The sequence below is a fragment of the Pogona vitticeps genome, chromosome 5 (assembly GCF_051106095.1).
Source record: "Pogona vitticeps strain Pit_001003342236 chromosome 5, PviZW2.1, whole genome shotgun sequence".
Classification (NCBI taxonomy): domain Eukaryota; kingdom Metazoa; phylum Chordata; class Lepidosauria; order Squamata; family Agamidae; genus Pogona; species Pogona vitticeps.
Window position 1 is genome coordinate 108,620,400 of NC_135787.1, and position 13,125 is coordinate 108,633,524.

Below are 13,125 nucleotides of genomic sequence, written 5' to 3' on the forward strand. Positions count from 1 at the left end.
GGGGTCATCAGGGGGTGTGGAGTTTTTTGTCATCAGTACGCGGATGACACTCAACTCTACATCTCCTTTTCACCAACTGCAGGAGATGCCGTTCTGTCCCTCCAGCGCTGCCTGGAGGCCGTACTGGAATGGATGCAGGAGAACAGGCTGAGGCTGAACCCGGACAAGATGGAGGTACTAAGGGTGGGCGCCCCAACAGTTTGGGGATTTGGGAAACTCCCTCTCTTTTGGGGGAGGTGACCTTGCCGCCAAGGATGGGGTCCGCAGCTTGGGGATCCATCTGGACCCAGCGCTCACTATGGAATCCCAGGTGGCATCTGTGGTCCGTACCGCCTTTTTTCATCTTAGGCGGATAGCCCAGCTGCGGTCCTACCTTGATGTTGGGACACTCACCACCTTGGTGCATGCGCTCGTAATCTCATGATTAGACTACTGTAATGCACTCTACGTGGGGCTACCTTTGAGGCTGCTGCAGAAACTGCAGGTGGTGCAGAATGCGGCGGCCAGATTACTCAGTGGAGTGAGAAAATACCAACATATCTCACCCACTCTGGCCGCATTGCATTGGCTGCCCATCCGATTCCGCATCGACTTCAAAGTGTTGATGCTCACACATAAAGCCCTAAACGGTTTAGGACCTCGATACTTGGTGGAACGCCTTTTCCCGCCAAGATCTACCCATGTCACTCATGCGAGCCAGGAGGTGAGGCTGAGGAGCCCAACGCCGAGGGAGGCCCAGAAGGAGAAGACAAGAAATCGGGCCTTCTCAGCGGTGGCTCCTCGCCTCTGGAACAACCTACCTCCTGAGATTCGCGTGGCTCCCTCACTGGGTACTTTTAAGAATCAATTAAAAACATGGATGTTTAGGCAGGCCTTCCCATCAGATAATTCCTGACACCCCCTTTTTTTCCCCCTTCTCCTTCAGTTTTCCCATTCTGTTCAGTATTTCTGTTATGTAAAATTGTCTTTATACGTATATTTTTTGTATTATCTTTTTAATGCTGTTAGCCGCCTAGAGTGGTCCTGACACGACCAGATAGGCGGGATATAAATAAAATAAATAAAATAATAAATAATAAACTGAAAGAAGAATACAGGACTCCAAAAAAATATACCACCGATGTTTAACTAATTTTTGAGAAATAAGAAGAGAGGAAACTGCCTTATGTAACCAGCAACCTAGTAAATGAAGGAAAGGCAAATTAGCCCCCACCATATGACTTGACCATACAGCCTGACCAAAGCTACTTCTACACCTGCAGTTTGTGTTCTAGTTAACAGGTGAAGACATGAAGAAACTGAAATCAAGGGACTAAAACTATGGTAGGCAGCTATGGCCCTTCTATGGTTTTTGAACTACAGCTCCTATAATTCTTCTCCTTTAGGTATCCTGACTAGGGCTGCTGGGAGTTGTAGGCTCACACTGTATAAGAGAGCCATAGTTGCCCACTTCTGATCTAAAGGAAGGGCTCTGTCGAAGCCTCAGTCTGCCCAAGCTGGATCGTTTTGGTCAGCTGTAGGGCAATTATTCTGAAGGGCCAGGCTAGAGTGATTCCTGACAGACTGAAGGATCACTTTATGGGAGATTGTTCATCAACAATACAATGATCTTATATTTTCCTTTCTAGAGAAAGAGTGGGCCATATTTAAAATCTGATCAGGTTAGTCTTGAAGCACTGTTTTAATGGTTTCCATTTAATTCATAAAAACAACAATGTTCAACAATTTTTCTTAAAACTCACTCTCTCACACACAGACACACACACACACACACACACACACACACACACACAAACACACAGACAATGGTAAGCTACAACAATTAGTAAGCATAAACTTTAACTTTATGGATTTCTTTGTCTTCGCATTCTCTTTCCTTGTTATAATAATAGAAAGTATTGTCCCTTCTCTGAAGCTTCTTCACAAATCCAGTTTCTGGCCACCTTTCTACCTACATGCAGGATGACAAATGAGGAAAACACTCATGTATTAAACAGGTGGTACAATGTGCATTTATTCACAGGCCTTGCAAGAGTAACTACTTGTGTGATAAATACAACACAGTCCAAAGAGAATATAAGCACAGACATCTCCGTATTTGGGTGGATGAATCAGGCATGCACACAGATGCTTAACACTAAATTCCTTAGCTTGTACATACAAATAATTGTGAAGGAAACTGGATTCTCACTTATCAGTTTTTTTGGAGATAACAGCGGAGGATTCTACTGTGATATCCCAATTTTCTGCCAGTTATCAACAATATCCCATCTCCTTCTACAATGGACCCTTGACTTACAGATGGCTTGACTTACAGACTTTTTGAGTTACAGACTTCTCTGGCCGCAAAATTTAGGTTTGACTTGCAGCCTGAGAATTGACTTACAGGCCAGAAAAAAACCAAAATGGAACAAAAACGGCCTGTTACGGGATTAATCAGTTTTCAATGCACTGTAGGTCAATGGAGACTTGACCTACAGACTTTTTGACTTGAGAACCGCCTTCCAATACGGATTAAGTTCTCAAGTCAAGACCCCACTGTATAGGGTTGTCAATCCACATCAAAACACAATCCATTGCTCCTGAACCCCACACCCAGTTTCCTGGTGAAATGTCAGTTCTTACTACAGGCCAGACCAACTTCATGGGCCATGCCAATATTCCTCCTCCCTTCCAAAGTGTCTGATCCCTGCTAATTAGTAAAGGATAGCAGAACCTCCCATCACAGCATAAATAAACTATGAGTTATTCATTGTTTTAAAAGGCAGAATGCATCTGTTTTAACCAATGGATGTGGGACACCAAGGGCTGTTTCTCCACTTTTCTAATGGCTCAGATCCAAAGGATCTGGGCAGAGCTTGGAAGAAGCTTTTAATGAATTATATGGTTGCTTGTAATTAGTTACAAGTACTCTATCTCATAGTTATACATTACTTTGGCTGACACCAATGTTACTCGGATAAAACAAGTATTCACTGAAACCCTGTTGTGCGGCTCTGCAGCAACAGCAAATTGCACCTAGTTAAAGGTGATCTCAGGGTGTGCCGATGTGCCTTTAATTAGCGGTGATTTGCTGCTGATGATGACATCCCTGTTGCACACACTGAGCTGAACAAAAGTATTTCAGCTGATCTCTAGTTACTTTCATAAGTTAATTTAAAAGAGCATTTGAATATTTATGATGGCAAATATTCTCTTTTTCATTCCAGGTAGGAAGGGAAATATTATTTGGTTCTATCTTTTCTATTTTTATTCCTATTTTCAAAGCACAAGATGTTAATTGGCTGCAAGAGCAAACTGAAGAGTATTTTGCCTGTATATTTGGGCCTAACATGCAACAAAACAAATTACTTGCATGATGGGTACAATGGCAATAGTGGCAATCTTTGGTTGGTGAAACAATCAGGGGCCACATGGATTTGGGACAAACAGGAGCACAACTGAAGCCTGTACTGAAGAGGTTCGCTTCGACAAGCATACTGTAATGTTTTTATTACTGTATTTATGTTTTAAATTCCTCCTGTCTGGTATAGTGCTGTATCAAATAGCAAGAATTAAAAAATAATAATAATGCAGATAGGGGCATTCACATATCTGGAAACAATATCAATGAAGCAATTCAACATCAGCAGTAAAATAAATAGACCTCTGGCAAATGAGTAAAAAGACTCATTACCACACACACACAAAAACCATGATCCCCTTTCAAATTAATTCACAATTGCACATGCCTCATGTAAACACCCATATTTAAATCAACCTAAAACATGATGAACATGAATTAGATGGGGTGTGTGTGTTTAGTCATGGGATCAGGCTTTCTGTCTGCAAGTTTGAACCCTTGTTCATGTAGCAGTGGAAGATTTGTCTACCTGGAAGGAAAATGCCGTAAGAGGAGGAAATAAGCATTTGCCTTAACTGTGCTAACCCACCCTCCTTTGAACAACTGGAAACTTTAGAAGCACATGGGAACATGAGAAGACCTTTACAAATGATCTCAAAAACCAGATGGCCCTATAAGGAAAAGGGCAAACTTTCAGGTAATTCATTGGAAGTCAGGGTATAATACATAAATTCAAAATACATAAATTGTGTAAAATAGTTGTGCTGCTGTTGCCTGTCTCAATATATTTTAATTCATTCATCAGCAGGCTTCTAGAATTGTCTATAAAAGAAGTAGATCTGAAATCTGGAGTGTGATTGGTCCAATGGCTGCTGATTCACAAAGACACTTACACATATCTGGTAGTGTATCAGATGTGTATCAGTGTGTATCAGATGTGATGCACATCTGATCAGTGAGGTTCCCCAAGGAAGGGATGTTTGACCCACTTTCCCCAAGGGGAACATTTACGTATGTCCTAAACAGAATGCATCAGTTTTCACTTTCTCCTGCACATTTAGATGCTGCACTATCTAGCTGCTGTGATAGGTCATGTGAGATGGGGAAGTAGATTGTTATTAATAATTGCAAAATTCTGGGACATTATTATAGGTCATATTTTAAAAGAGCTGCCTTCAGAGCTGCAATCAACAAGCATGATTACCAGTTCTTACCATATCAACATGTTTCACTTGTTTATATTCAATTTCATCCCTATAGCCAGCTTGCTGAAATCTGTACAAATTCTCAACTTCATCTGACCATGTTTTGGCACGATGTATGGATTTCGGTTTGATGCCAACACTGGCTGTGGCTCCAGAGTCTTCCTCAGTTAATTTACTGAAATGAATTTTTGAAAGACTACAGTCATGCCTATGAAAACTGACAGAGATAAATGATGTCAACTGCACATGGATGTATAAACACTGGTATTAACTGTGTGAATACTATATATTAGATATACTATCTGAGTAAAACTCATGTAAAACCGCCTAGAGTGGTCTTAATTGACTAGATAGGCAGGATATAAATAAAATAAACAAACAAACAAACAAACAAACAAACAAACAAACAAACAAACAAACAAACAATAATAATAATAATAATAATAATAATAATAATAATAATAATAATAATAATAATAATAATAATAATAATAATAATAATAATAATAATAATAATAATAATAATAATAATAATAATAATAAAACCACTTTCTTAAAAAAAAGAATCCCTAGTAATGTCAACCACATTAAGACATATGTAACACATGATAAATAAGTGGGCAAACCTATAACATTTTACAGATGTCCTTTTTCCTTGCAATTTTGTGTCTGACGAAAGCAAGAGAACCTCTTCCAGCTGGAAGACGGTGGCTTTTGATGCCAGTTTCCCATCTCCCAGGCTTTTATGGCAGCAAAGAGGGGAGGACATTTTCCCAGCACAATTCCACAGGGTGCAACTTCCTTGCAGCAAAATTCTGTCTCCCTTTGGGATCCTTTGGATAGAGAGGAGCACTTTTCCATTGCCCCTAAGAATCTTTGGGAGATGGAACAAGGTTCTTAGGAGGTGTGTTCAAAGGGTACAATTTCCCACCACAGTCATTTTGCTTTTGTACCCCAGCAGGCAAGGTGTGCCATTTTGAGTACTACGCTCTGCTGCAAGGAAGTCATTTTGATCCAGTGATCTTTTCCTTCTTTGTCGACATCATCACACTGTCTGACCCTGGAAAATACACACACTCTGTAGCCACTTTGGGTCCCTTGTTGAGAGAAATGTGGCATATAAATAAAACTAATAATAATAATATCAATAATAATAATAATACATGGGTTTTGGTGCCACTCCAGTGAGACACAGCACCTGGCTGTGGAATCAGGAATTAAATTGCCTACTGTGCTCTCCAGGAGTAAAGCTAGCCTATGTGATGTTGGCAAGCTATATGGTCCCAGAGAGCCGCCAAAAGAAATAAATAGGAAACCATTTCTGAGTACTCTATACCTGGAAAACCTTGGGAAGAATTGCCATAAGTCAGATTGACTTGATGGCATGTAATTATTATTATTACTCATCTCAGTCACTTAGGATGTGGTAAATTAATATTTACCTAGATAATTAGTATCACGGGCAAAAAAAATCTGTCAAAGAAGAGTGAAGGTGGGTTTCAGTGGATAGACTTGAGGACCCTATATTATCATTACTTACATGTCTTCAATGCTATCTGCTTCTCTGCTGAAGGATGTACTGGGCTCTTCTGCTTCTTCAGAAAAGAAACCTGTACATGATACATCCTTACTATCCATGAATACAAGTGGATTTTCCATAAGAATTCCTGCAACAAACACACAAACATAAAACGTAATGTAAATAGTGTTCAAAAATATATTTCACACATGCCATTTAAAGATGCCTTTCAATTTCAGTGTTGTTTGCTTGTCTGCATATATGAATGGCTTTAGTGCAGCTTTCAATATATAGTAACCCAGTCTAGAACTGCAAAAGAGTGTGTTGCATGTACTTTTGGTATAACCCTGAAAGTTGGATCAAGCTCATCTACAAAAGGAGCACAAGGCTGATTAGATTGCCTATTCTACTTGAGCACTGTTATTAACAAAAAGTGTATAATTTCTTTTCAGGACATATTATTTCTCTAGTAAGAATTAGTAGAGGATACCTAAAGCTGAAGAAATACACTACACATTTCTAAGTGAACTCAGGAGGAAAGAGTAATACAGTGGCATTGAAGAAGTTGTCAGGCACACTTGAAAACTGTAGCTATATGAAATTGTATCTCAAAATCACAGATTTCATTAGTATTTGAAACAACTTGTCATGGAAGTGGAACCCCAAAATTTATATGCCTTAAATCCTCTTATTCAGGCCTTGTAGCTGGAAGCCATGTAGGGCTTTAAGCATCGTGGTGGTGTGTGTGGGTGTAAACTGCACATTCAGTGTCGTCTGTGGAAGCTTTGCATAGTCAATTCAAAGGTCTGAAGAAGTGCCTGTAAGCATGTTCACCTGAATGTGCTAACAGCTCTCATATGATTATCAGAATTTATCAGAACTCCCAATCACAAACAAGCTGTAAGTGCCTTCAGCAGAGCATGCTGGCAAGCTCTGCTACAGACCTTTGCCATGAACACACAAAGGTCTACTTGACTTCTGTAGAGGTGGGGGCTCCCATGGTGGAACTAACCTACATCAACAAGAAGCTTCACGCCCTATCCAGCTTCAGGCATAGTCAAAAAAGAATTAGAGATACAAGTAGTATTGAGAAGCTATTGACCAGAGTCAAAATAGATTCCACAATAACTGCATTTATAAAATGTGGAAAAAATCAGTAACAGCTCTGTTTTCAAATGCCTTGAGATGTATTAAGTAAGGATGGCCTCCAAAGAATGAGGAGTGTTGTTTGTTTTATTCATGACGTCTTTCCACCCCATTATCTGTCCTGTCCTATTTGCCGGAGGAACTGCCTGTAAATGTTATAGATAAGAGGACTTTTCAAGCAGCAGCAGTAGCAGCCATTGACCAGATAATCATGGGAATCACTGCTTCCTGACACATGATCAGATGATTCAGGAGAAATTAAAGGGGAACAAGAGTTAAAGTACCACAATATGTACGGTACATTAAAAAATTCTGCATAGCTCTGAAAAGGTCCAGAACAAAGCACGTATAAGGAGGTTTTGTGAGCAACAATAGAAAATGATACAAACCTTTAAAAAATGACAACTTATATTTTTAAGATCAAACCAAGATATTTTCCTACCTGAGATAAGTAAAAAAATTAACCCCCACCCAAAGGTATAGTTAAATCAAGCAAGTTTGTTTGTTGTCTGAGCTAGAAAATCTCCACAATGTATCTCCTCTTCCCCAGCAATAAAAAATAAACTAAAAGACTAAATAACTGGTGTGCTTTCATGATATCCTGAATCTGCTGCTTGCAGTGTCGCTTCACTTTGTCTAACCCAGTACTTTATGCACTTTTTCTGCCCATTCTGAAATCTTGTTCTTGTACTCTTCCCCCCCCCCCTCAGTTCAATTGGAAGTTCTTTGGGACTGGGACTGTGTTGTTCTATTTAGAGTAGTAAGAATACTACCAGTAGATCTGTGTGTTCCACATTGTTCTACAATGACATGCTTCTATTGTTGTTGTTATGTTCTGTCAAGTTGCAACAGAGTTATGGTGACCCTATCAATGAGAGATCTCAAAAACATCCTTTCCTAAACTGCCCTGCTCAGCTCTTCAAGCCTGTGCCTAACATATAAATACATAACCCCCAGGCAATATCAGGCAAAGTAGTCAATTATCTTAAACAGGGCTCAAATGAATGATCTGCATCTCAATTATCATTATATTCCCTTACCTGAGGACAACAGTGGTAGAGAGTCAAAGAGCAATGTGACAAAGCTATATACCTTCATGTGAGGAGGATCCACTTCCCAACATAAAAGAGTGAGAGCCATCCCCTCCAGCATCCACAACAGAGGGATAGGAGACAGCGTATAGGCTGATACCAGCAGTGGCCCAGCTGAGAGTAGAGGAGAAAAAGAGCGGGGGAAAGAAGAGCGAGAGGAGGGTGAGAAAGGAGGGGAGCCAATAGTGGAGGGATATCTGGTGACAGGGGCTGAGGAGAATTTAGAAGGTGAAAAGGAGCTAGACTGGGAGGCTGAGGGGGCAAAGGAGGAGGAGAAAAGGCAAAGAAAGGAAGAAATTGAGGTACGTACAGCTGGGGGAAGCAGAACCAGTGGAATGGATGGTGTATGTCTATGCCAAGAAGGAAGATTGGTGGAAGAAGGGGGCCAGGCCAGTGGTGATGCTTCAGCCAGAAATATCCATGGAGGGAGTGGGCTCAGCACCCCTGTTGCGGCACCATACGCCCCAGTCTGAGGAGGCCCATAAGAAAGCCCACAGATGGAGAACAGTTTGGAGAGAAACCCCAACAGTGAACTCTTTCGTGTTGCCTGAGTTAAGGACAGTTACGTTAAATGTAAAGAAACTGAGGGACTCGTTGTTCCAACTGAAGTTGTTCATAGTACTCCATTGTTTCAAAATAAAAGAAGTGTTTGTGAAAAAGGACTGTCTTCACTTTTGGTGAAAAAAAGCGGGAATGGGATTTTCCCTAATTTGAACCCACTCACCACTGCTTTTTAATTTGTACTCCAAGACTAAACAGAGAAGCACTTCCTGATTCAAATTTTCTGACTGTCAACAAAGACTTGCTCAGTAACAAAAATATTCAGTATGTAGACAATACAGTTATCACCAATTGACAGTTTAGAATCTAAATGACTTACTGAGTAATTTGCAGACCATCTAGATGGTCTGCAAATTACTCAGTAAGTCATTTAAGTAAGTAATGAGTAGCTATAAAAATGAATGTTTTTATAATATTTTGGGAGAGTTTATTGATTTTGTATTAACAAAGGATAAAGGTTGCGCAGCTTTGCAACAATCAATAACATTTTAGAAGGGGAATGGGGCTCCGTACAGGGAAGAAAAATCGAGTGGAGCACTATTTGTTTTATGTTTTTTGTTTGTTTTGCATTCGCTTTTGAAGTATGCCAATTTAATGAAATTAATAAAAACTGAATGTTAGGAAAATAATGTTCATGGCTATCAGTAAAAAGCAGGCAGCCCAAGAAATCCAGTGAACAACCCAAAATGAAAGCATGGAATATGTTGATAATAAAATACCTTGGAATTTGGTTGAATGAACTGTGGGATCATAGTCATGCAATGAAGGGATAAAAAATAATCCAAAGCAGGTTTCCTAAGATTATGAATATATGTAACAAAAACTTAAAATTAAAAAAAACTTAAAATTGGCTTTGAGTACATTTTAGGATCTTGTACATTCTTGTGTAAGGCATGGAAACCTTTAACATAGGCAAGCATATTGAAACATTTCAGTATGGATTCATTGTATGATGCAAAGAATTTATTGACTGAAAAGTAGTACTAAGGAAATGAATACTGTAAAGACCAATAAATCCTAATATACATAAAATTCAAAAAAGCCTACAATACTTCAGTCGCTGCATTAGGAAAGAAAAATGCAAATGGTTACAGTTGGTAAAATTCATCGTAGAAAATAATTGTGAAAAGTAGCGCAGGAGGGAGAACATTACGGCTGAGGGCTAGTTTGGAGGCAACGAAACATCACCACCCAAGAGCTGCAGCATCCAAAGTCGATTTAGCTGTAATGCGAATTAAACGTTAGCAGCAGGAGGAGGAGAAAGAGGAGGAGAAGCCTGTTTCTAAAAGGGAGGAGAAACGGAGGGGACGTTCCGATTTTACCTGTTTTCTCTGCTTTCCCGGTTCCTTTCCTGCCGAGTGGGCTATCCCAGCCAAAACCGACTCCTCGCCTCAGGTAATCGAATAGCCGCTTCTCCTCCCTCCTTCTCCCGACCCTCCTCCTCTTTGTTTTGGCGTCGCTTAGCAACCGCTGGCGTCTACCGCTGGCCTCCCCGGGACCAATGGGAGCTTGCTCTCGACCAGCCGTGTAGCGGGAGACGGCTTGGGAGGGCGCTGTTCGAAGCGGCCAATAGGCAACCTATTGCGCAGGCGCGTGTTGTTTTTTTGCGGAGGCAGCGGGATGAGGTTGATCAGAAGGCGGTTGCCGTAGAATCGGTTTTATACCTGGATATTTAGTGCGCCTTACACGGGATAGTTTTTTTTTAAATAATAGAACTGCACCTATTTGGTTATTGTTGTTTTCAGTCTTATTTTATCCTTATGCTGCTTTTTAAATTAAACGCTGGCTTTTATTTAACTGCATCCTTTTAATATCTTTCGCCAGAGGTCCGTGGGACTTTTAGATAAGCAATATTATTTTTAAAGTGTCACTATGACTTTAACGGGACCGGGTTTTTTAGGTTTACGATTTCCGCCGCCACTACCCTTTTTTTTCACCCCCTGCATTTCATTTTCCACAGAGCTTGTGGGTTAACATGGCGTGGGGGGGGGGAGAGAAATGTAGTGGCAGATGTTCAACCAGTGTAGTTTCACCAGTTAAGGCACCTCGTCCCCCTTTTTATTCATCGGTTCAAGAGGTCAGATGCTTGAACCAGAGAAAAGGATGCAATTTTTCAAAAGGTAGAAAATTCTCTCATGGGGAGGAAAATCTGTGGATTGGGGCAGGGAGGACTTGGAGTTGATTTAAATTTCCCCTAGCGTTGTGTAATCAACGGAGAAAAATGTGAATTGGCCCAAACCTATAACATTTCCTGCATTTTTTGCAAATATGGTCATCTTGGATTGATGAACCTCTGTACTTCAAAATGAGCTCCAGGTGACCTCACATCATACAGTCATTTATGACTGGGAAATCTCTAGCATTCTCTCTGAACCAAAGTGTTGTTTTTGTGGAGTCAATTTTTACAAGGTTTTCCACAAGCTACATTTAGAAATAAAGAATAAGGAGTTTACATCCCAAAATAAGCTATGGCCATTTGAAATGATATTTGCATAAGCAACAGATGTACTAGCATTACAGCCAAACATTTCCTTTCTGTTAATATGGTCTGATACCCGGATATGCTCAAGCTAAGTTTTAGTATTATAGGCCTAGTAGATTTAGCCAAAGTATAGGCCTCATCTATTTTTCCCATAGTTGAGTCAAAGCGAAGACATTCATGGGCAATACAGTGGAACCTCTACTTATGAATGCCCCTACCTACGAACAATCCAACTTACAAACAGCTCCATTCACAAAATTTTGCTTCTACTTGCGAACGGAGCTTCAAGATACGAACGAAAAAAAGGCAGGGGGAAAGGGCGGGAAATTTAAATTTGCTAACCATTGGTGGCGAAAAGATGACCAATAGAATTGTAGGACTTTATGACTCTTTGTTTCTATTACAGTGGTGCCTCGCAAGACAAGCGCCCCGTTTAACGATGAAATTGCATCACTACGAACTTTTTGCGATCGCAAAAGCGATCGCTTTACAATGTTTTAAATGGTTTTTTTTTTTCACTTTGCGATGATCGGTTCCCTGCTTCGGGAACCGATTCTCGCAAAATGACGATTTTCAGCCAGCTGATCGGCAGTTTCAAAATGGCCGCCGGGTTAAAAAAGATGGCTACCTGCTCTTTTTGGGGACGGATTCCTCACTGCACGGGCAGCGAAAATGGCCGTGCTATGGAGGATCTTCGCTGGATGGTGAGTTTCAAGCCCATAGGAACGCATTAATCGGGTTTTAATGCGTTTCTATGGGCTTTTTTATTTTGCATTATGACGTTTTCGTTCTACAGCGATTTCGCTGGAACGAATTAACGTCATAATGCGAGGCACCACTGTATTATAAAACATCCGTGAAGTATTTTCAGGGTCTTCTCTGTTTTTAAGATAAGTCCCAGCTGACTTTATTGTTAATCAATAAAACTGGACTTTGGCTGCATTGTGTCTGATACCTTGCAAGAGAAAATTGGGTAACAGGTTTTGACCTGTAACAGGTCTATGCCATCCTTTGTCAGGAATTCCTCTCTGCATTTTATATAATGCACACAGGACAATCTTCACATAGGAGAAAAAGTGACAAAAAAAAACTAACATTAAAATGGCAGCACACAGTTTCAGAACACTTCAACTCCCAAGGCACTCTCCTAGAGATCACAAAGTGGCTCATAAAAGACAGGAAGATTGGAGATGGGGGACAGTTGAGGTAGGTTGTATGTGTACATTCCGGTGTGTGTCAAAGGCTTAAAGAAAGACTATGCTTCTTTAGACCACTATGTTTTTTAAAGCATTTTCTTTATGGTCTGATGCATAAAGTTACTTAGGGTGATGTAAAAATCTAAAGTTGTTTCACGAAAAAGGGACTTCTTGAAACAACATCTTTGCATTTCATATAGCACCAGCATAGCTGGTAGAGTTGATCACTATACCTATGATATTCAGGAAACCTATGCAATCAACAACAAATTTCATTAGCTCTGTTAAAGATGCTAATGCTCAATGCTCTTTGAAAGCTCAGTTTTTGTGCTTGAATCCTTTGCTGAGTTCCCATCCCCACAACAACATACTCCTGCATATAACCCTGTGGCTAAGCATTTCACTCTGTGTTTCTGAGGAAGTAGATTGCAATCCTTGAAAACACATACTGAAAGCAGTCTGTTAGTCTTTAAGGAGCTACATGTTGTTCCTGCTGTTGTTAAACATTCCTTTTCATAGAAACAAGTTTTATGCTTGGCCCTTCTAACTCAATATTACCAACTGGCTGACAGCAGTTATCCA

At 40.3% G+C, this 13,125-nt stretch overlaps 1 protein-coding gene across 1 annotated transcript; it reads right to left on the reverse strand.

The window, feature by feature from the left end:
- Positions 1-1,662: 1,662 nt before the first annotated feature.
- On the reverse strand, positions 1,663-10,427 carry MEIG1 (meiosis/spermiogenesis associated 1). The gene is made up of 4 exons (XM_020797760.3): positions 10,188-10,427; positions 6,089-6,215; positions 4,558-4,723; positions 1,663-1,951 (listed from the first exon to the last, which is right to left on the reverse strand). Exons 2-4 carry the CDS (start codon positions 6,205-6,207, stop codon positions 1,823-1,825), a joined length of 414 nt encoding a protein of 137 aa, XP_020653419.1. The 5' UTR covers positions 6,208-6,215; positions 10,188-10,427; the 3' UTR covers positions 1,663-1,822.
- Between the last annotated feature and the right edge of the window lie 2,698 nt (positions 10,428-13,125).

What these genes read in the sequence shown, in the direction of transcription:
- MEIG1 (XM_020797760.3), bottom strand. Translation starts at nt 6,207, where the DNA reads ATGGAAAATCCACTTGTATTCATGGATAGTAAGGATGTATCATGTACA. An exon ending in GCAGATAGCATTGAAGACAT is followed by an intron (nt 4,724 to 6,088) that starts GTAAGTAATGAT and finishes AATTCATTTCAG; the next exon opens with TAAATTAACTGAGGAAGACT. An exon ending in AAGTGAAACATGTTGATATG is followed by an intron (nt 1,952 to 4,557) that starts GTAAGAACTGGT and finishes TCCTGCATGTAG; the next exon opens with GTAGAAAGGTGGCCAGAAAC.